A 24708-nucleotide genomic window follows, 5' to 3' on the forward strand; every position below is an offset into this window, starting at 1 on the left:
CTATACACTGTAAATGGATCGATTGTAATCATGTATTGTCTTTCCGCTGACTGGTTAGCACGCAACAAAAAGTTTTTCACTGTACACGGGACAATAAATTCAACTTCACTAGTTAATATACTTCATGGCTTCATTTAAAATCTCCTCAGACTGATCATTAGTTCTTAAGCCAGAAGGAGCAGAATTAGAGCATTCTGCCCATCAAGTCCACACCGACCAACATGTCCCATCTACACGAGTGCCAACAGCCTGCGTTTGGCCCATATCCCTCTAAACCTGTCCGATCCGTGTACCTGTCTAAATCTTTCTTAAATTTGCCATTTCTTAAATATTCCGTTTGAACCAAGAACCTGCCTCAACTACCTCCTCCGGCAGCTCGTTCCGTACACCCACCATCCATTGAGTGAAAAAAAGTTGCCCCTAAGGTTGCTCAAATCTTTCCCCTCTCACCTTAAACCTATGTCTTCTGGTCCTCGATTCCCCTACTCTGGGTAAAGGATTCTACCCGATCTATTCCTCTCATGATCTTGTATACTTCTACAAGACCACCCTCATCCTCCTGTGCTGCAAGGATTAAAGTTCTAACCTGTTCAACCTCTCCCTATAGTTCAGGCCCTCAAGTCCTGGCAACTTCCTCGTGAATCTTCTCTGCACCTTCTCCAGCTTGTCAACAGTGTTCCTATAAAAGAGCGATCAAAACTGAACACAATACTCCAGTCCCCAGCCGACATCAGTCTGAAGAAGGGTCTCGACCTGAAACGTCGCCTATTCCTTCTCTCCACAGATGCTGCCTCACCTGCTGAGTTTCTCCAGCATTTTCTGTCTACCTTCGATTTTTCCAGCATCTGCAGTTCTTTCCCAAACAAGGCCTCACTGTACAACTGCTACATGGCCTACCAACCTCTATACTCTATAGGTAGGAAGGAACTGCGGCTACTGGTTTACATCAAAGATAGACACAAAATGCCAGAGTAACTCAGCGGGTCAGGCAGCATCTATGGAGAGAAGGGATGGGTGAGGTTTTGGGACAGTCTGAAGAAGGGTCTTGACCCGAAACTTCACCCATTGGTTCTCTCCAGAGATGCTGCCTGAGTTACTCCAGCATTTTGTGTCTATCTTCTATATTTAATACTCTGATTGATCAAGGCCAGTGTAAATGGACAGGTATCTGGGTGGGATATATTTAGGAGAGGCAGTCAGGGGGGGGGGGAGGTTAGAGTTTTCCTGCACCTCTCCCCTCATCCCCCCACCCCCCCTCCCCCGCCTCTTCCCAATCAAATGCCCCCCCCAATTCTCACCCTACAAATGGGCTCGCCTCTCAGCCTTTGCCTCCGGCTTGGTCATCTGGCATGGTGATGCTGGTGGCCAGAATACTGGGCAGCTCATCGTCCACCTGAGGAAACTCCCCGAAGGTGTAGGGGTTCAGGTAGCCCGCCTCTGCGGAAGCAGCCAGGCCCATGTCGCCCCCTTGCAGCCTGGCGCTACCGAATGCAGAGGTAAACATCTCCCCCTCTCTAACGCGCAACACTTCATCCACCCGGGCCCCGTAGCGACCGGTACTCCAGTCCACAGGCTCCTCTTTCTTGCAGCCTCCTCCGTACAAGTCGTTCACGGAGTCCATCGTAGATGTTTCGGGGCCGAAGGTCGGGTATCTCTCGTCGAAGAACTCCCAGGGCTTTTGCGCGTGTCTCGAGTCCGGAAATCTCTCACTCTCCGCCGCTGTAAAGCCAAGAACAAAACCTTAAACACGTTTTCAGGATATCCCTTGTGGGGATTAAGTTAATGGATGTTAATAAGAATAAGGATCGACTGGGCTTACATTCACTGGGATTTAGAAGGATGAGAATGGATCAACTGGGCTCAAGAATGGATCGAAGATACACAAAAAGCTGGAGTAACTCAGCGGGACAGACAGCATCTCTGGAGAGGAGGAATGGGTGAGACCCTTCTTCAGACTAAAGATTGGATTCAGGCTAAAGAATGTATCAACTGGGCTTGTATTCACTGGAATTTAGAAGGATGAGAGGGATCTTATGGAAACATATAAAATTCTTAAGGGATTGGACACGTTAGATGCAGGTATAATGTTCCCAATGTTGGGGGGAGTCCAGAACCAGGTGTCACAGTTTAAGAATAATGGGTTGGCCGGCCATTTAGGACTAGGACTTCACCCAGAGAGTTGTGAATCTGTGGAATTCTCTGCCACAGAAGGCAGTGGAGGCCAATTCACTGGATGTTTTCAAGAGAGAGTTGGATATAGCTTTTAGGGCTAACGGAATCAAGGGATATGGGGAGAAAGCAGGAACCGGGTACTATTTAGGATGATCAGCCATGATCATATTGAATGGCGGTGCTGGTTTGAAGGGCTGAATGGCCTCCTCCTGCACCTAGAGGGTGGTGAATCTGTGGAATTCATTGCCGCAGATGGCTGTGGAGGCCAAGTCAGTGGATGTTTTTAAGGCCGAGATAGATAGACAATAGACAATAGGTACAGGAGTAGGCCATTCGGCTCTTCGAGCCAGCACCGCCATTCAATGTGATCATGGCTGATCATCCCCAATCAGTACCCCGTTCCTGCCTTCTCCCCATATCCCCTGACTCCGCTATCTTTAAGAGCCCTATCCAGCTCTCTCTTGAAAGCATCCAGAGAACTGGCCTCCACCGCCCTCTGAGGCAGAGAACTCCACAGACTCACAACTCTCTGTGAAAAAAAGTCTTTCCTCTTCTCCGTTCTAAATGGCTTACCCCTTATTCTTAAAATCCAATATTTTATGATAGATTCCTGATTAGTACGGGTTAGTCAGAGGTTCAGGGGAGAAGGCAGGAGAATGGGGTTGAGAGGGAGAGATAGATCAGACATGATTGAATGGCGGACTAGACGTAATGGGCTGAATGGCCTAATTCTGCTCCTGTCACCAGATGCTAACGTTACCTCGATAAGGCATTGGATTTTTCGGTCCCGTTGCTGTTTCCGGTAAAGTCATGTTAGCGTCTGTCAACAAATAAAAACAAAGGGTTTATTTATTCAGTCCTTCATTGCCACTCACACATTCTCCAGATCCACCTTCCCACCTTACACTTTGTAGCCCTTTTGTCACCTAAACTCTCCCTCTAAGGGCCTGTCCCACCAGAACATTTCAAAATCTGGCGTGGACAAAAAAAAAGTTGCGACACTTGGAAAATAACCTGATACGCCAGTGAATGATGCCTGCAGTCGCCGAAGAAAATTGCCAAGTGGGACTGGCCCTCAAACCTATCCCACAAACAGCTGGGGTAACTCAGCGGGACAGGCAACACCATCTCTGGAGAGAAGGAATGGGTGACGTTTCGGGTCGAGACCCTTCTTCAGACTGACTTTTGCGTCTCTCTTCGGTTTAAGCCAGCATCTGCAGTTCCTTCTCAGACAATTGCTGAGAGAATGGAGCGTCTGGGCTTGTACGCACTGGAGTTTAGAAGGATGAGAGGGGATCTCATTGGAACTTATAAGATTGTTAAGGGCTTGGACACGCTAGAGGCAGGAAACATGTTCCCGATGTTGGGGGAGTCCAGAACCAGGGGCCACACACAGTTTAAGAATAAGGGGTAAGCCATTTAGAACGGAGACGAGGAAACACTTTTTCTCACAGAGAGTGGCGAGTCTGTGGAATTCTCTGCCTCAGAGGGCGGTGGAGGCAGGTTCTCTGGATGCTTTCAAGAGAGAGCTAGATAGGGCTCTTAAAGATAGCGGAGTCAGGGGATATGGGGAGAAGGCAGGAACGGGGTACTGATTGGGGATGATCAGCCATGACCACATTGAATGGCGATGCTGGCTCGAAGGGCCGAATGGCCTACTCCTGCACCTATTGTCTATTGTCTATAATGAAACTATGGCCGGGTTTCCCAAACTCACCAATAAATGTGCTGATCGGAGGGAACTTGATCTTCCTTTTCCACTTCTGGTGAATGCCATAGTAATCTGAAATAAAAGTGTTCGGGAATCAGCTGAAAGTCATCACCCAGAGGTCATTCACATAACAGTCTCAGTGAGTACAACCAAAGACCCTACAGCGAGCAAGATCGTCCACTCGACGAAAAAGACCTAGTACGGTCATGGGCATCTTCGCGGGTCATTTTCGGCCCCATTTCCGTAACCGGCTTCCGTCTCCGCACCAAAGATCCCGTAGCGGAGCAAAGATACTAGTGCGGAGACGGAAAAATCCTCGTAAAAAATCAAAGTTATTTGGTAAAAATCTTCTCCTCATTTTTAGAATTTTAATTTATTAACACAAACTGTTCCCCCGCAACGTTGATTACACTGCGGGTCGGGTCGGGTTACTGAAATGGATGAAAAAAAGGCCCACGTTCGGCTCCGTTGCGTACTACACGTCAGCCCATTGCATTTAGCAGGAGTGGTCTATCTTGCTCCCGCTATAGGATCTTTGAGTACAAACCTCACTCAGACCTCACATTCTGCTGTGTGGGGATAAATTCTAACGTTTATTGTGTTAGTTTTATTCGTAAGGCTGTATGGCAACTCAAGTCTCACTGTACCAATTGGTGCATGTGACAATAAATGTAACTTGAACTTTAACTCCCAGACCATCCACTGTCCCAACTCACAAAGCCTCGTCTCACTATCTCCCACTTGGTCTTTTCACCTCCGGTCTTTACACACCCATCTGACAATCAAAAACCAACCTCAACCTGTATCCACCTATCACTTAAGGACCTAAAGTGCTGGCGTAACTCAGCAGGTCAGGCAGCACCTCTGGAGAGCGTGGATAGGTGATGTTTCGGGTCAAGACCCATCTTCAGACTCACTGAAGAAGGGTCCAGACCCCGTTTACTCCAGCACTTTTGTGTAAAACAGAATCTGTACCCAAGCTTTCTCTGTGGATGGCTCGATTGTAATCATGTATTGTCTTTCCGCTGACTGGTTAGCACGCAACAAAAAAGCTTTTCACTGTACCTCGGTACACGGGACAATAAACTAGACTAATCTATTAAAATTAATCGAAATTAAAATTAATCTAAATGAAAGTAACTAAATTAAACTAGCTAAGTGTACTAACTAAATGAAATTAAAACAACTACATTGAACTCACTCAAATCTAACCCAAACTAAATTAAACAAACTAACCTAAACTAACACAAACTAAATTAAAATAACTAAATTAAAATAGAAACATAGAAAATAGGTGCAGGAGGCCATTCGGCCCTTCGAGCCTGCACCGCCATTCATTGTGATCATGGCTGATCATCCCCTATCAATAACCCGTGCCTGCCTTCTCCCCATATCCCTTGACTCCACTAGCCCCTAGAGCTCTATCTCTCTCTTAAATCCATCCAGTGATTTGGCCTCCACTGCCCTCTGTGGCATGGCTGATCATCCAACTCAGTATCCTGTACCTGCCTTCTCTCCATACCCCCAAATAGACGAAATTAAACAAAAACCTAACTAAATTAAACTATCCTAAGCAGAAGCTTTCCCCTGTACCTCGGTACATGTGAGAATAAACTAAACGCCACCTCACAGCCCCCTCCACCCACACACACCCCGTCTGGCCGCTGGGCCAGGGAGAAGGTGTTGCATTTACCGATGTCCTTGGGGGTGTAGCGGAACTCGAAGGGGTCGCTGTACTCCTTGTCGGAGGGTCGGTACAGCCGCAGGCTCACCGACACCGGCTGCTGGATGTCGATGTCACTGTACGGCGGCGTCTTGAACACGATGGCGATTTGGCGGTGGACGTCCGTCTGGGAAAAGACGCCGCGCGCCTCCCAGCTATCGCCGGAGAAGACGACAGTAATGTCCTCTGTGGAGGAGGGAGAGAGAGAGTTAGAGGACAGCTCACCTTGGCTTCCACCCTCCTCCCCCATTCCCCCTGACCATGGGTGCTGTCTGTGCGGAGTTTGCACGTTCTACCCCGTGACCACGCGGGTTTTCTCCGGGTGCTCCGGTTTCCTCCCACACTCCAAAGACGTGTGGGTTTGTAGGTTAAGTGGCTTTGGTAAAGAATGTAAATTGTCCGTAGTGTGTGTGTGTGTGTAGGGGGTAGTGTTAGTGTGTGTGGTCGCTGGTTGCCGTGGACTCGATGGGCCGAAGGGCCTGTTTCCGCGCTGTATCTCTCAACTAAACTAATCTTTATCGTGGCCTACTCCTTTTCTCCAGAGGTGCTGCCTGACCCGCTGAGTTACTCCAGATTTTTGTGTCCGTTTTTCGTTGCGGAGTCAGGGGATATGGGGAGAAGGCAGGAACGGGGTACTGATTGTGGATTGAGGATGAACAGCCGTGATCACAATGAATGGCGGTGCTGGCTCGAAGGGCCGAATGGCCTCACCCCGCAACTATTTTCTGTGTTTCTATGATCCATGCGCGGGTGGAACGGTGCAGGAGTCGCTGCAGGCAAGAGACTGCGCCACCCGTGACAACAGTGCACTTCTGCAGTTGTATAGGGCTCTGGAGAGACCACATCTGGAGTATTGTGTACAGTTTTGGTCTCCTAATTTGAGGAAGGACATCCTTGTGATAGAGGCAGTGCAGCGTAGGTTCACGAGAATGATCCCTGGGATGTCAGGACTGTCATATGCGGAAAGATTGAAAAGACTAGGCTTGTATTCACTGGAGTTTAGAAGGACGAGGGGGATCTTATAGAAACATATAAAATTATAAAAGGACTGGACAAGCTAGATGCAGGAAAAATGTTCCCAATGTTGGGTGAGTCCAGAACCAGGGGCCACAGTCTTAGAATAAAGGGGAGGCCATTTAAGACTGAGGTGAGAAAAAACGTTTTCACCCAGAGAGTTGTGAATTTGTGGAATTCCCTGCCACAGAGTCACTGGATGGATTTAAGAGAGAGTTAGATAGAGCTCTAGGGGCTAGTGGAGTCAAGGGATATGGGGAGAAGGCAGGCACGGGTTATTGATAGGGGACGATCAGCCATGATCACAATGAATGGCGGTGCTGGCTCGAAGGGCCGAATGGCCTCCTCCTGCACCTATTTTCTATGTTTCTAAGGCGTGCAATCAACCCGGGCAATGGTCAGAGCATGGAGACCCCCCCCCCCTCTCCACACCGTACCTTTCTGCACCTTATCACACAGGAGGAAGAGCTCTTCACCGCCCGTGCAAACTCCGCAGTCCTTGTTCAGTCGGCAGATACGCAGCTCCGACGTGTTGGTGGCTTCTGTGTGGTGGAGAGGAGGGGGTTTAGATGAAGCGTTACCCATCGCATGGCAGCGTGTGCCCAAACTGGCCGCCTGACCCCTAATTCCGGGGTTACGTGCGCGCCCAGAGGCAGCACCAGAATAATGTGCTTTTTTTTTTTTTTTTTTTTTTTTTAAATATATGTTTTTTTATTAGAAGCAATTGTACAAGAATAATAAAACATTCGGCATCTAAAATTATGCACCAGAATAACGTTCAAGAAAGAACTGCAGATGCTGGTAAAATCGAAGGTAGACACAAAATGCTGGAGAAACTCAGCGGGCGAGGCAGCATCTATGGAGAGAAGGAATAGGTGACGTTTCAGGGTCTCGACCCGAAACGTCGCCAATTCCTTCTCTCCGTGGATGCTGTCTCGCCCGCTGAGTTTCTCCCGAATTTTGCGTCCACCAACAATAGAATGAAGATGGTGAGATAGTTGTCTAGTCGTTCATTCAGTATTTGAGAATATTTGCGTTGCATAGTATTTATGGTTAAGAAATAACTGCAGATGCTGGAAAAATCGAAGGTAGACAAAAATGCTGGAGAAACTCAGCGGGTGAGACAACATCTATGGAGGGAAGGAATAGGTGACGTTTTGGGTCGAGACCCTTCTTCATCTATGGAGAGAAGGAATTGGCGACGTTTTGGGGCGAGACCCTTCTTCATCTATGGAGAGAAGGAATAGGTGACGTTTTGGGGCGAGACCCTTCTTCATCTATGGAGAGAAGGAATTGGCGACGTTTCGGGTCGAGACCCTTCTTCATCTATGGAGAGAAGGAATAGGTGACGTTTTGGGTCGAGACCCTTCTTCATCTATGGAGCGAAGGAATAGGTGACGTTTTGGGTCGAGACCCTTCTTCATCTATGGAGAGAAGGAATTGGCGACGTTTCGGGTCGAGACCCTTCCGGGTCTCGACCCGAAACGTCGCCAATTCCTTCTCTCCATAGATGCTGCCTCACCCGCTGAGTTTCTCCAGCATTTTTATCTACCTTCGATTTCTCCAGCATCTGCAGCTCCTTCTTAAACTAGAGTTGAGGTGCCAGGACAGAACGATAGATCAGCCATGAGTGAAAAGCGGAGTAGACATGATGGGCCGAATGGCATAATTCTGCTCCTAGCAGTTATAGAACCTACTCTTGTCGTAGATGGGTTCTGAGAGCACGGGAGTCAGGGCGATGTATGGGTCCTTGATAAAGGCCTGGAAGCAGAGACGCACCACGTTCATGTCAATGTCCTCCAGGTAGTTGAGGGAATCTCCAACTGTGGAAGAAGAGAAAAAACCCCGTCAGCACCTGGTCTACCAACCCACCCCGACCCCAACCCACCCCGACCACAACCCACCCCAACCACTGCCATCCACAGTGGCCTTTACCTTGTCCAACTATCCCGCCTTCAGCACGAGTGTCCCGACACAAAACGTCACCTATCCACGTTCTCCACAGATGCTGCCTGACCCGCTGAGTTACTCCAGCACTCTGTGCCTGTCCACGTTCTCCACAGAGATGCTGCCTGACCCGCTAAATTATTCCAGCACTTTGTGTCTGCCTTTGTTTTGAATGAAAAACTAATCAATCAAACCACCGCATGAAACCAGAGTCTGCTAAGCTATTTTTGTTGTGCTCCAGTTTAAGCAAGTGAGTAAGTTTGTTGGCCAAGTATTCACATACAAGGAATTTGCCTTGGTGCTCCGCCCACAAGTAACAACATGACACACAGTGACAGTGTGTGTGTGTGCGTGTGCAGGGGGAGGGGGGGGAGGAGAGGGGTGGGGGAGAGGGGGTTGGGGGAGAGGGGGTTGGGGGAGAGGGGGGTGGGGGAGAGAGGGGTGGGGGAGAGGGGGGTGGGGGAGAGGGGGTTGGGGGAGAGAGAGGGGGAGGGGTGGGGGAGAGTTGAGGAGAGAGAGGAGTTATTTCCCCAGATTGAGGGCGTCTCCTGTGAGTGCGGAGGCAGCAGCAAGAGTTACTGCTGTACTGCAGAGGACAGTTTCCTGTGTGTGGCTCTCTGCTCTCTCACAGCGGGCCTGCCTGCCTGTCTGCGGTCTAGTGGCCGTTACATTTCACTCTCTATCTTTGTCATCCAGCAACACAAACCACGCAGAGCCCAGCGCAACTTAACACCACCTGCGGCTGCTAATCACAAAACACATTTGCAGGCCAATATTTTACACCCAGGGTTCAAATAAACAATCTAGGCAGTCTGTCTAAAACAAGGTCCCGACCCGAAACGTTGCCTGTCCATTATCTCTGCAGATGCTGCCTGACCTGCTGAGTTCCTCCAGCACTTTGTGTCTTTTCTCCATGTCTGTCGTGGGTCTAACACAACACAAATTGAAGTGCTCCTAGAGCCATCTTACCGTTGAACGGGTCAACCCCGATTTTCAACCTGTGTTCGACAGCTCTGGTCGTTTCTTTCTTCTTCACGCACTGAATGCCAAGGTTAGCGAAACTGGAACATGAAGACAAGGTTAGGGAAGGCTGCCTAACAGCGCCAGAGGCCCGGGTTCGGTCCCGACTACGGGTGCTGTCTCTACGGAGTTTGCACGTTCTCCCCGTGAGTTTTCTCCGAGATCTTCGGTTTCCTCCCACACTCCAAAGAAGTGCAGGTTTGTAGATTCATTGGCTTCGGTATAAAAGTAAAATTATCCCTGGCATATGTAGGGTAGTGTTAGTGTGCGGGGATCGCTGGTCGGCGTGGACTCGATGGGCCGAAGGGCCTGTTTCCGCGCTGTATCTCTAAACTAAACTAAAGGTTTAGGGTTATTACAGACATCTGGAACTGATGCGCTACAATGCTGAGAACTATATCCTGCACTCTGTATCTTCCCCGATGTACCTGAGTTTGGACATCATTGGGTTTATACAATGGTATATCTGACCTTGAAGTTTGTCACTGTACCTCGGTACACATGAGAAAAATAAACCTAAACCTTAGAGTTTACTTTAGAGTTGCATAGAAACAGGCCCTTCGGCCCACCGAGTCCATACCAGCCATCGTTCACCCCTTCACACTAGTTCTAAGTTATCCCACCTTCTCATCCACTCCCTACACACTAGAAGACCAATTAACTTACGGATCTGTACGTCTTTTGGTGGAAACCGCAGCACCCGGAGAAAACCCACGCGGTCACAGGGAGAACGTGCAAACTCCACGCAGACAGCAGCAGAGGTCAGGATGGAACCAGGGACTCTGTCGCTGTGAGGTGGCAACTCTACCGCTGCGCCACCTGAAGTTCTGCCCCCAGAACTCGAAGTATCACCCATGGGAGCCACCACGATGGTCAGCATGGATTTGATGGGCCGAACAACCACTCCTTTCCCCCCCCCCCCTCCCCTTCCTCCCCCACGCTCGGATGGCTGAGGCTCACTCACCTGGCCTTCATGTTGCATTTGGGACTGACGGTAATTTCACAGATGCCGTTCTGGCAGTCCTTGCCCACCAGACTGTGGGGGTGAGGCTTGTATGGGGTATCCTTGGTCACCAGGGAGATGACCATCTTGACCTCCCCATGCCAGTTCTGGATCTGGATGGAAGGGAAGCAATAGAACGCACGGTGAATTAAGAATTAACTGGATAGACTCGGCTTATACTCGCGAGAATTTAGAAGATTGAGGTGGGATCTTATAGAAACTTACAACATTCTTAAGGGTACACAAAATTCAGTCTGAAGAAGGGTTTCGGCCCGAAACGTCGCCTATTTCCTTCGCTCCATAGATGCTGCTGCACCCGCTGAGTTTCCCCAGCAATTTTGCGTGCCTTCGATATTCCAGCATCTGCAGTTCCTTTTTGAACACAACATTCTTAAGGGGTTGGACAGGCTAGATGCAGGAAGATTGTTCCCGATGTTGGGGAAGTCCAGAACAAGGGGTCACACAGTTTAAGGATAAGGGGGAAGTCTTTTAGGACCGAGATGAGAAAAACATTTTTTTTTCACACACAGAGAGTGGTGAATCTGTGGAATTCTCTGCCACAGAAGGTAGTTGAGGCCACAGTTCATTGACTATATTTAAGAGGGAGTTAGATGTGGCCCTTGTGGCTAAAGGGATCAGGGGGTATGGAGAGAAGGCAGGGATGGGATACTGAGTTGGATGATCAGCCATAATCATATTGAATGGCGGTGCAAGCTCGAAGGGCCGAATGGCCTACTCCTTCACTTATTGTCTATGTTTCTAAGTGAGTTTATTGTCATGTGTCCCTGATAGGACAATGAAATTCTTGCTTTGCTTCAGCACACAGAACATAGTAGGCATTGACTACAGAACAGATCAGTGTGTCCATATACCATAATTTAAATATATACACACATGAATAAATAAACTGATAAAGTGCAAATAACAGATAATGGGTTATTAATAATCAGAGTTTTGTCCGAGCCAGGTTTAATAGCCTGATGGCTGTGGGGAAGTAGCTATTCCTGAACCTGGTTGTCGCAGTCTTCAGGCTCCTGTACCTTCTACCTGAAGGTAGCGGGGAGATGAGTGTGTGGCCAGGATGGTGTGGGATTTACACGGACAACCCATATAACCATATAACAAAAACAGGCCATCTCGGCCCTTCTAGTCCGTGACGAACACTTACTCTCACCTAGTCCCATAGACCCCAGGAACGTTATTCCCTTGTCGGTACCCCGTGGATGGCCCGATTGTAACCTTTGATCGCACTTTACCTTGCACTAAATGTTATTCCCTTATCATGTATCTGTACACTGTGGACGGCTCGATTGCCATCATATATTGTCTTTCCGATGACTGGTTAGCACGCAACAGAAGCTTTTCACTGTACCTCGATACACTGGACAATAAACTGAACTGAATTGAACTGAGAAAGGTTTGGGTTGACATATGATGAGCATTTGACGGCACTGGGCCTGTACTCGCTGGAGTTTAGAAGGATGAGGGGGAACCTCATTGAAACTTATCGAATAGTGAAAGGTCTGGATAGAGTGGATGTGGAGAGGATGTTTCCACTAGTGGGAGAGTCTAGGACCAGAGGGCGCACAGCCTCAGAATGAAAGGACGTTCCTTTAGAAAGGAGATGAGGAGAAATTTCTTTAGTCAGAGGGTGGTGAATCTGTGGGATTATTTGCCACAGACGGCTATGGAGGCCACAAGTCAGTGGATACTTTTAAGGCAGAGATTGACAGATTCTTGATTAGTGCGGGTGTCAGGGGTTATGGGGAGCAGGCTGGAAAATGGGGTTAGGAGGGAGAGATGGATCAGCCATGATTGAATGGCGGAGTAAGCATGATGGGCATCCAGCAAGCTGGCAGTAAAGCAGCTGAAGTATCTTAGGTTCAATAAAGATTGGACTCCAGATGCACGGTGGCACAGCGGTAGAGTTGCTGCCTTACAGCGCCAGAGACACAGGTTTGATCCTGACTACGGGTGCTGTCTGTACGGAGTTTGCACGTTCTCCACGTGACCTGCGTGGGTTTTCTCCGGGTGCCCCGTGTTTCCTCCCACACTCCAGGTTTGTTGGTTAACTTGGTTTTGGCAACATTGCACATCGTCCCCGGTGTGTGTAGGGTGGTGCTAGCATGCGGGGATCGCTGGTGGGTGTGGCCTTGGCGGGCCGAAGGGCCTGTTTCCGGGCTGTATCTCTAAAGTCTAAAGACTGCAGATGGCAACGGATTTATGGGGGTGATGCCAGGCTGCGTGAGGCTCAGTGGAGATGCAGGCCCCACACTCTGTCTGGTGACAGAGACACGGGCAGGTGTGACGGAATCCCCCACAGAATCTCCCAGACACAGTGGGAACCACCCAGGCCACGCCCAAACTCCCAAACAAAATCCCCAGCTCATAAACACACCCTGAAATAATCCCAACATAACCACTTGGCAGTGGAGTTCAGAGTTCAGAGGCTGAGCTGGCAAGTGGTGTCTGTGAACCGCAACTCAGAGCTGGGGAGTGGAGCACAGAGAGAGACAGACAGGCCAACACACACACACACACACACACACACACACACACACACACACACACACACACACAGACACACAGAGACACGCATGCAGACACACAGAGACACGCACGCACACAGATGCACGTAAATGGACACAGGCATGCACACCACACACACACACACACACACAGAGACAGACACACAGAGACACATCTCCACTTCACCCACACATTTGTCCATCTTCCCCTTCAATGTCACTGTAGTATTCACTGCAGCCAGTGCATGTGGGAACCAATCCCACATTCACACTGTGCCCTGGTCACGGTGTAGTGTTTGAGGCAGGGACTATCACAGGGTTTAAAAGACATCTCCACAGGTACATGGACACGAACGGTTTTAGAGGGATATGGCCCAAAGGTGGGCAGGTGGGTCTAGTGCAGATGGGGAGCGTGTAAGAAGGAACTGCAGTTGATGGTTTACACCAAAGATAGATACAAAATGCTGGAGTAACTCAGCGGGTCAGGCAGCATCTCTGGAGAGAAGAAAATAAATGGGTGACGTATCGGGTCAAGATCCTTCTTCAGACTGAGATGGGGATTCTTGGCCTGCGTGGGTAAGTTGGGCTGATGGGCCTGTATCCGTGGCTCCATGACTCTCTGATCGACTTTAACAGGTACCAACAGAAAACCGATGGTGACACAAATATTAAGCTGGTGCTCGCATCAACTCAATGCCAAGCCAACACCAAGTCAAGGCCAGGGTCCAAGGCCAAGCCAAGGCCCAACGCCAAGGCCCAACGCCAAGGCCCAACGCCAAGGCCAGGGCCCAACACCAAGCCAAGGCCCAACACCAAGCCAAGTCCAAGCGAAGGCCCAATACCAAGCCAAGGCCCAACACCAAGCCAAGTCCAAGCCAAGGCCCAACACCAAGCCAAGGCCCAACAACAAGGACAAGGCCCAACACCAAGGACAAGGACCAACACCAAGGACAAGGCCCAACACCAAGGACAAGGCCAAACACAAAGCTAAGGCCCAACACCAAGGACAAGGCCCAACACCAAGGACAAGGCCCAACACCAAGGACAAGGCCCAACACCAAGGACAAGGCCCAACAACAAGGACAAGGCCAAGCACAAAGCTAAGGCCCAACACTAACATAACAGCAACACCAATACTAATCTGGCGCCAACCCCAAGCCAATCTCAAACCCAAGCCAACAGCAACCCAAGGCCAATAGCAACTCAACAGCATCCAAACCCAATTCCACCACCAATGCAGAGTGAGCATGAAGCCGTCACTGAGCTTCCTCAGCCTGATGGACACAAGCCAGCCGCGACCCGGAGTCGGTGTTGGGCGGGTCGTGGTCCGGGGGGGGTCGGTGCTCACCTGGGCGGTGGGGAGGGTCTTGTTGATCTCGGTGGTGTTCTCGCCGGGGATGCTGCCCGCCGACCGGCCCTCGCACTCGTAGCGGAACCTCATGCCGCGCTGCTTGGGCTGCTCGGTGATGACCAGCCTTGGGGCCGGGTCCTCGGCAACGCTACCGGGGCCCAGCCCGGGGAAGCAGCGTGGCTCCGGGAGCGACGGGGCCCTGCTCCTGGCGCCCCGGCCTGACCCGTGGTGCTTCGCCTCCGCTCCCCTGGAACCCGCTTGTGGGGCCCCCGGGCCACGGCTGACCAGCTGGCTGGGCCCCAGGCCTCCCCTGGGGGGCATCTGGGTGGGCCCCGGGCCCCTGGCGACCAGCTGGGGGGACCCCGTGCCTCTGGGGACCAGCAGAGGGGACCCTGCGGAGGCGGGCAGCAGATCGGTGATGTTGCAGGCCCAACTGGGTACCTGGTCCATTAGTTGGTTCCTAATCTCCCCAATATGGACATCGTTGAAGTCACATGGCTGTGTGGGCTGAAGGTCCTCAAGGTCCTTCATGATATATTCGTTCAGCACGTTCAGATCTGAAAATAAATCAAACCAGTCAGCTTTCATTCAACGCAACCCCCTCAACTCTCGCTACCTGCCTCACCGACCCTCCCTCTCTCCCCCCAACTCAACTCTCTCTCCCTCCCCGACTCCACCTCTATAGGTGGCCACAGACCCCTGGAACTAATGTTCATAAACGACAGGAGCAGAATTAGGCCATTCGGCCCATCAGGCCTACCCTGGAGAACATGGATAGGTGACGTTTCACAGAGTGCTGGAGTAACTCAGCGGGTCAGGCAGCATCTGTGGAGAACATGGATAGGTGACCTTTCACAGAGTGCTGGAGTAACTCAGCGGGTCAGGCAGCATCTCTGGAGGAAATGGATAAGTGAGGTTTCAGGTCAGGTTCGTTAGTGATAGGAGCAGAATTAGGCCATTCGGCCCATCAATTCCACTCCGCCATTCAATCATGGCTGATCTATCTCTCCCTCCTAGCCCCATTCTCCTGCCTTCTCCTTATAGCCCCCGACACCCGTACTAATCAAGAATCTATCTATCTCTGCTTTAAAAATATCCACTGACTTGGCCTCCACTGCCGTCTGTGGCAATGAATTCCCCAGATTCACCGCCCTCTGCCCTCCTCATCTCCTCCCTAATGGTTTCACCAGTCTGGTCCGAGCCTCTGGTTTAAATAACCCGTAAATAGGCCCTTCCCTGATCCGATGAGGAATTCCGTGAGACTCACCAAAATTCTGCTCAGCTTGTAGAAACGGACTGGGACCTGGAAAGGCAAGACACAAAGAAAACAAAACAAAACATTAGTCAACTGGTTTCGTCCCAAAGGATGGTCTGAATGGGCGTGCGGAATGTTCTGGAAGAAATTAGTCGACCCGTGTGCTCCCACAACCTAGCCATGTTTAGTTTGGATTAGAGATACAGCGCGGAAACAGGCCCTTCGGCCCACCAAGTCCGTGCTGACCAGCACACTAACACTATCCTACACACACACACACACACACACTAGGGACATTTTACAATTATACCAAGCCAATTAATCCACAAACCTGTACGTCTTTGGAGTGTGGGAGGAAACCGGAGCACCTGGAGCAAACCCACGCAGGTCACAGGGAGAACGTGCAAACTCCGTACAGACAGCACCCGTGGTCAGGATCGAACCCGGGTCTCTGGCGCTGTGAGGCAGCAGCTCTACCCGCTGCGCCACCGTGCCGCCCACCATTTTGAGCCTATCTTCATTTTACTAACCATGTTAGCAATATTGCCATCCATATTGAGAAACAGGAAGCTCACCCCAGGCACCAATCCCTGTGACCCATCGCTGATCCCTGACCTCCAATGTGAACCACAACTATCCTTGACGTACACCCTTTGACCCCTTCAACCTCACCAGCCTCCAATTGACCAGCTCACTCTAGGCCACGTATGGACAGACAGGTTGGGACCCCCACCCTAGTTACTAATCCCAGTATCTCCCAGCAATGGTGGAGACTAGGAACTTCAGGTGCTGGTTTACAAACAAGAAACAGAGTGCTGGAGTAACTCAGCGGGTCAGGCAGCATCTGTGGAGAACATGGATAGGTGATGTTTCACAGAGTGCTGGAGTAACTCAGCGGGTCAGGCAGCATCTGTGGAGAACATGGATAGGTGACATTTCTGATCAGGTTCATAAGTGATAGGAGCAGAATTAGGCCATTCGGCCCATCAAGTCTACTCCGCCATTCAAACATGGCTGATCTATCCCTCCTAACCCCATTCTCCTGCCTTCTCCCCGTAACCCCTGACACCCGCACTAATCAAGAATCTATCTACCCATTGACGTGGCCTCCACAGCCGTCTATGGAACACAGCGACATATAACCATATAACAATTACAGCACGGAAACAGGCCAACTCGGCCCTTCTAGTCCGTGCCGAACACTTACTCTCACCTAGTCCCATCTACCTGCACTCAGACCATAACCCTCCATTCCTTTCCCGTCCATATACCTATCCAATTTGTTTTTAAATGATAAAATTGAACCTGCCTCCACCACTTCCACTGGAAGCTCGTTCCACACAGCTACCACTCTCCGAGTAAAGAAGTTCCCCCTTACCCCTAAACTTCTGTCCCTTAATTCTCAAATCAATGAGGCTTACTCACCCCACGGACGTTGAGCAGCTGTGGGGACCCAAGGCTCAGCTGGCACTGGCCTGGACTCCAGCAGATGGGAGTACCCTTGGCAGAGCGGGCACCTTGTACGCTCCCAAGCTGTGGGTTTATCCAGAGCTACGGCTCAGCTGTGACTGAGCGGGGCCGAGGACAGAGAGCCTCTTAAAAGCGTGGCGGGAAGAGGAAGCGAAACTCGGGAATGGGGCAGCTGCCCGCAGCCCACGTCAGCGACAATCTAACCTTCTCCCTGCTGCCCCCTCCCCACCACCACCAACCACCAAATGAGTGCCAATAATTCCCCTTCTATCCCCCCCTCCCTCTGATCCAACAATGCATTCCCCCCCCCCCCCCCCCCCCACCTCCCTCAGCGGCTGGTTCTAGGCAGGTGACAAGCCTGGATTCACAGAATAGGGAAGCAGGGGAGACTACAGAGTAGGAAGGAACTGCTGATGCTGCTTTATACTGAACATGGACAACAAAATGCTGGAGAAACTCAGCGGGTGCAGCAGCATCTATGGAGCGAAGGAAATAGGCAACGTTTCGGGCCGAAACCCTTCTTCAGACCTGGGGAAGAATTTGATAGGATTTGGGGAAGATTTATTCAACATTTTCATACGACATAAACTGTCCCCTCTCCAACTGTTATAATAATTTTAATTTACTGGTATTTCATTTTTTCTCTTTTTTTCTTTTTTCCTTTTTGTTTTTATACATACAAGTTCTCTTTTAAACACTTAGCTATATTTACATAGAGACCGGGAGGTCTATATTCAATGTGTATTTTGACACTGGACTCATATTTAGGTTCTACCTGCCATTAATGTAACCCTGATCCCTATGTATCAATAGTACTGATAAGTTTATCATTCCTTTTTTGTTGCCTTGTTTTTGCTTTTGAAAAAAACTAATAAAAAGATTTTAAAAGAAAGAAAGAGGATCAGAAACATAGAAAATAGGTGCAGGAGTAGAGGCCATTCGGCCCTTCGAGCCTGCACCGCCATTCAATATTATCATGGCTGATCATCCAACTCAGTATCCTGCACCTGCCTTCTCTCCATACCCCCTGATCCCTTTAGCCACAAGGGCCACATCTAACTCCCTCTTAAATATAGCCAATGAACTGTGGCCTCAACTACCTTCTGTGGCACAGAATTCCACAGATTCACCACTCTCTGTGTGAAAAATGTTTTTCTCATCTCGGTCCTAAAAGACTTCCCCCTTGTCCTTAAACTGTGTGGCCCCTTGTTCTGGACTTCCCCAACATCGGGAACAATCTTGCTGCATCTAGCCTGTCCAACCCCTTAAGAATTTTGTAAGTTTCTATAAGATCCCCCCTCAATCTTCTAAATTCTAGCGAGTACAAGCCGAGTCTATCCAGTCTTTCTTCATATGAAAGTCTTGACATCCCAGGAATCAGTCTGGTGAACCTTCTCTGTACTCCCTCTATGGCAAGAATGACATAGGTTCAAGGTGAAGGGGAAAAGATTTAATAGGATTCTGAGGGGTCACCTTTTCACACAGAAGGTGGTGGGTGTATGGAACAAGCTGCCAGAGGAGGTAGTTGAGGCTGGGACTATCCCAACATTTAAGAAACAGTTAGACAGGTACATGGATAGGACAGGTTTGGAGGGATATGGACCAAGCGCAGGCAGGTGGGACTAGTGTAGATGGGACATTGTTGGCCGGTGTGGGAAAGTTGGGCTGAAGGGCCTGTTTCCACGCTGTATCACTCTATGACTCGAGATGCCCAAGATGCCACATTGCCAGCATTGTGACTGAACGATCTGGCTTGGTGCGGTGAGACAAGCTTGGTGGAGCTGCTCCTGCCAGCCAGAGCCCAGGCATGGCACGCAGGAGGAACAGGAAGGTCGTCTCAGGTTGCCCAGAGTTTTTGGCCCCATTCCCAGAAGCCAAATCCTCCACTCTCCCACCTCCACCTGCCCAACTCGTCAGACAACATTCCCTTCCTCCAGAATTATCCAAGGGTAACAAACGTGCAGGCTGACTTTCTATAGAGGCTACGGGATACCAAATCAACTCCTGGTCTTGAAATAGAAACATAGTAAATAGGTGTAGGAGTAGGCCATTCGGCCCTTCGAGCCAGCCCAACCCATCATGGCTGAAAATCAAGAACCAATTCCTGCTTTCTCCCCATATCCCATTGATTCCGTTAGCCCCAAGAGCCAAATCTAACTCTCTCTTGAAAACATCCAGTGAATTGGCCTCCACTGCCTTCCGTGGCAGAGAATTCCACAGATTCACAACTCTCTGGGTGAAAACGTTTTTCCTCATCTCAGTCCCAAATGGCCGACCCCTTATTCTTAAACTGTGACCCCTGGTTCTGGACTCCCCCAACATGGGGAACATTTTTCCTGCATCTACCCTGTCCAATCCCTTAATAATGTTATATGTTTCTATAAGATTCCCTCTCATCCTTCTAAATTCCAGTGAATATAAGCCTGGTCGATGCATGTTTTCATCATATGTCAGTCCCGCCATCCCGGGAATTAGCCTGGTGAAGTGATGCAGCATAAAAAACAGACCTAACTTGTCCAAGATGCCTATTGAAGCCACTGTATCTGCATTACACTCATCCAGATTCAGAGACAGTTTCTTCCCAGCTGTTATCAAGGAACGGAACCATCCTAACACAACCTCATCGGGGACCCTCGGACTACATTGGGACGACAGATGACACAATGGGCTAAGTGTTCGGCTGGCGACCGGAAGGTAGCCGGTTCGAATCCCGCTTGGAGTGCATACTGTCGTTGTGTCCTTGGGCAAGACACTTCACCCACCTTTGCCTGTGTGTGAATGTGTGTGAATGTGTGTGAGTGATTGGTGGTGGTCGGAGGGGCCGTAGGCGCAGATTGGCAGCCACGCTTCCGTCAGTCTGCCCCAGGGCAGCTGTGGCTACAGAAGTAGCTTACCACCACCGAGTGTGACTGAGGAGTGAATTAATAATGCGATGTAAAGCGCCTTGAGTATTAGAAAGGCGCTATATAAATCCCATCCATTATTATTACATTTGATCGGACTTTACTGGCTTTACCTTGCACGAAACATTATTCCCTTATCATTTACCTGCAGGTCGCGAATGGCTCGATTGTAATCATGCATTCAGCATCCAACAAATGCTTTTCACTGTACCTCGGTACACGTGACAATAAACTGGACTAATCCCACCTGCCCACATTTGACCCACATCCCTCTACACATTTCCTATCCATGTACCTGTCCAAATTGCTTTTAAGTGCTGTTATAATATCTGCCTCAACTACCTCCTCTGGCAGCTCGTTCTATACACCCACCATCCATCGAGCGAAACCAGAACCAGGGGTCACACACAGTTTAAGAATAATGGGTCGGCCATTTAGGACTGAGATGAAGTAAAACTTCTTCACCCAGAGAGTTGTGAATCTGTGGAAATCTCTGCCACAGAAGGCAGTGGAGGCCAATTCACTGGATGTTTTCAAGAGAGAGTTAGATTTAGCTGCTGGGGCTAAAGGAATCAAGGGATATATGGGGGGGGAAGCAGGAACGGGGTACTGATTTTAGATGATCATATTGAATGGTGATGCTGGCTCCAAGGGCCGAATGGCCTACTGCCGCACCTATTTTTCTATGAAAAGGGTTGCCGCCCAAGTTCCTATTGAATTTTTCCCCTCTCACCTTAAACCTATGCCCTCTGGCTTTCGATTCCCCTATTCTGGGTGAAAGACTCTGTGCATCTACCCGATCTATTCCCCTCATCATTTTATACGCCTCTATGAGATCACCCTTCATCCTCCTGCGCTCCAAGGCATAAAGTCCTCGCCTGATCAGCCTCTCCCTAGACCCGAGGCCCTCGATTCCTGGCAACGTCCCCGTGAATCTTCTCTGCACTCTCTCCAGGCTCCAACAGAACAGGCCAGAAATGGGTCGGGGGAGGACCAGGCACAATAGAACAAAGTTAATGTTTCACATCTGTGACCATTGACCTAAATGTTACATTTCCCTCTCGAACTCACCAAGGAATTCCAGTGCCTTCCATATTTGTTCCCGACTAATTCGCTCATTAATGCCACCCTTATCACAGCTCGTATGAAAACCAACAGCATCACCTCTACTTCATTCTAAACACTTAGTTTAGTTTAGAGGTACGGCACGGAAACAGGCCCTTCGGCCCATCTAGTCCGCACTGGCCAGCGATCCCCGCACACCAACACTATCCTACACACACACACACACACACACACACGGGACAATTTTACATTAATACCAAGCCAATTAACCTACAAGCCAGTACGTCTTTGGAGTGTGGTGGGGAAACCGAAGATCTCTGAGGAAACCCACCGCGCAGGTCACGGGGAGAACGTGCAAACTCCGTGCAGACAGCACCCGTAGTCAGGATCGAACCCGGGTCTCTGGTCATTCATACCCATCACACCATGTAGGAAGACTAACATCATCTCTACTTCATTCTAAAAATTTACAAGGAAGTTTAGAATTGAGGGCATTTGGAGAACGATGAGCAAATTTGCACCCCGTATCTGAGGAAGGATGTGCCGGCTCTGGAGAGGGTCCAGAGGAGGTTTACAAGAATTATCCCAGGAATGAGTGGGTTAACATATGATGAGCGTTTGCCAGCACTGGGCCTGTACTCGATGGTTTAGAAGGTTGAGGGGGGACCTCATTGAAATTTACAAAATAATGAAAGGCGTAGATAGAGTGGATGTGGAGAGGATGTTTCCACTGGTGGGAGAGTCTTGGACCAGAGGTCACACACTCAGAATTAAAGGGCACTCGTTTTGAAAGGAGGTGAGGAGGAACTTTTTTTAGTCAGAGGGAAGTTAATCTGTGGAACTCAGTGCCGCAGAGGCTTGTGGAGGCCACGTCAGAGGATATTTTTAAGGCAGAGGTAGACTTAGAACGGATGTCAAAGGTTATGGGAGGGAATGCAGGAAAATGGGATTAGGACGCAAAGATCAATGGTAGAGTGGACTCGATGGGCCGAATGGCCTAATTCTACTCCCATAACTTGTGACTCAAGGGCCAGAACTACCGGGCGAGGCTGGGCAGGTGAGGACTTCATTCCTTGCAGTGCAGAAGGTTGAGGGGTGATCTTATAAATATGTATAAAATCATGAGGGGAATAGATTGGGTGAATGCACAGAGTCTTTTACCCAGAGTAGTGGAATCAAGAACCAGAGGACTGTGAAAGCAGAAAGATTTAATAGGAACCTGAGGGGCAACTTTTTCCACACAGAGGCCCATATCATCGCTCCTCAGATGCTGCCCGAGTTATTCCTGCTTTTTGTGTCTATCTTCAGATTAAACTAACATCTGCAGTTCCTTCCAACACATAAACAAGAGAGATGCCCTGGGTCACAAGCCCGACACACTCCAGAGATCACACAGCGAGCCCTTCTACACGCCCACACAGTGTTACTGTCAAAACAACAGCTTAGAAATAGTCACATCTCTCAATTCACAGAGGAAGTCACTTCCTCCAAGTTCATACATTCAATGGGCAGAATTAGGCCATCCGGTCCAGCAAGTCTACTCCGCCATTCAATAATGGCTGATCAACCTTTCCCTCTCACCCCCATTCTCCAGCCTTCTCCCCATAACCCCTGACACCCGCACTAATCAATAATCTGCCTATCTCCATCTTCAAAATATCCACTGACTTGTGGCCTCCACAGCCGTCTATGGCAACGAATTCCACAGATTCACCACCCTCTTGCTGAAGAAATATCTCCTTTCTGAAAGAACATCCTTTCGTTCTGAGGCTGTGCCCTCTGGTCCTCGACTCTCCCACCTGTGGAAACATCCTCTCCACATCCACTCTGCCCGGGCCTTTCAAGTTTGTTGCCCTTTCCAATAAGACCCCGTTGTGTTTTCGCCTCGTTCCCAACTAGACACTCTCCCAATGTCATCGTCTAACCCCCTCTCCTAAAAACCTACAGTACAGCACAGTAACAGGCCATTTGGCCCATCATGTCTGTGCCCACCACAATGACAAATTAATATTTCTAAACAAATTAGTCCTTTCAGACGAGGCAGGGGTTCACTTGCACCTCCTCCAACATGATCTATTGTGTCCGTTGTTCTCGGTGTGAATTCCTGTACATCGGTGAGACCAAACGTAGACTGGGCAATCGTTTAGCTGAACACCTTCGCCTAGTCCGCCTGAACCTACCTGATCTCCCGGTTGCCAAACACTTTAACTCCCCCTCCCACGGACGAGGCCGGGGAACTAGGCAGGGGGGAGAGGGAGGAGGAGGAGGGGCGAGAAGGATCGGGCCGAAGGAAGGGGGGAGGGAGAGAGGCCGCGGGGCGGGGGGGGGGGGGGTTACACGTACCTGGGGGGCATAGCGGCCCCGGGAGCTGCTCCTGTTTCCTGCTCTTCATGCCGCCACCGCCCGTCCCCCTCGCCGTTTGAACCGACGCCAGCGTCAGGCCTGTTCGCCTCCGACCGTCTGTCCCGCTGCCTGTTAGCGGCCGTCTGTCCCGTTGCACTAACCCGGTCGGTGGGGCCTCTCCAGTGTCCCGTTCCCTCTCTCTCTGCCCCCGTTTGGCCCCGGTAGCTCTCTGTGTCCGTGTCCCCCGGTCTCAGGGCCACTGTGTGTCGGTGTATCAGGGTGGGGGTGTATCAGGGTGGGGGTGTATCAGGGTGGGGGTGTGTCAGGGTGGGGGTGTATCAGGGTGGGGGTGTACCAGGGTGGGGGTGTACCAGGGTGGGGGTGTATCAGCGCCGGGTGTCGGTGTACCAGGGTGGGGGTGTATCAGGGTCAGGGTCGGGGTGTAACTGCATCAGCAGCAGCCGCCGTCTCCTTTGCTACACTGCTTGGAAATCCCCGGCCGCGCCGCGCGCCGATTGGCCGACACGGGGGATTCCCCCGCGGCCAGTGACGTCACGCGCGGTCGGCTGGAAATCCCGGATCCGGATTTCCCTCCCTCGCCGACGCGGCCGGCAGCAATCAAAACCCGGAGTGGATCTTCAGATCTTTCTGAATTTTGTCATACAATACAATACCCCACCCTACCGGTCCCTGGCACCAATCTCCCAAGGAAGCAGTGGACGACGCTGAATAGATTCAGGACTGGACATGGCCCCTGCTTGGCCAGCCTTCACAAATGGGGCAGCAGTCCAACCCCATGGTGTGCTTGTGGAGAGCAGCAAACAATGCAACACATCATTGAAGCATGCCCTCAACAAAGACTCAAAGGAGGACTTGTCACCCTTCATACAGCAGATCAAGAGGCAACTGCTTGGCTAAAGGACTTTGCATTCGCTAAATTAAAAAAAATACCTACAATACAATACAATACCTTTTATTTGTCATTTGAACCTCACATGAGGTTCAAACGAAATTTGGTTTCTGCAGCCATACAAAAAAAGAACCAAGACACACACCAACACAATTCAATTCACATAAACATCCATCACAGTGAGTCTCCTCCTCACTGTGATGGAAGGCAAAGACTTGTCTCTCCCCTGCTCTCCATTCCTCTCCCGAAGTCGAGGTCAAAGCCCCCGGCGGGCGCTAGCAAGTCCGCGGCAA

General features: G+C 50.2%; 1 protein-coding gene across 1 annotated transcript; it reads right to left on the reverse strand.

The window, feature by feature from the left end:
* Positions 1 to 1251: 1251 nt before the first annotated feature.
* relb (RELB proto-oncogene, NF-kB subunit) lies at positions 1252 to 24017 on the reverse strand. The gene is made up of 11 exons (XM_033014425.1): positions 23506 to 24017; positions 15737 to 15772; positions 14467 to 15026; positions 10552 to 10703; positions 9537 to 9628; positions 8318 to 8443; positions 7058 to 7162; positions 5577 to 5792; positions 3890 to 3955; positions 2933 to 2992; positions 1252 to 1719 (listed from the first exon to the last, which is right to left on the reverse strand). Exons 1-11 carry the CDS (start codon positions 23552 to 23554, stop codon positions 1319 to 1321), a joined length of 1863 nt encoding a protein of 620 aa, XP_032870316.1. The 5' UTR covers positions 23555 to 24017; the 3' UTR covers positions 1252 to 1318.
* Positions 24018 to 24708: the final 691 nt, after the last annotated feature.

This window comes from Amblyraja radiata, chromosome 41, assembly GCF_010909765.2.
Source record: "Amblyraja radiata isolate CabotCenter1 chromosome 41, sAmbRad1.1.pri, whole genome shotgun sequence".
NCBI classification, from domain to species: Eukaryota; Metazoa; Chordata; class Chondrichthyes; order Rajiformes; family Rajidae; genus Amblyraja; species Amblyraja radiata.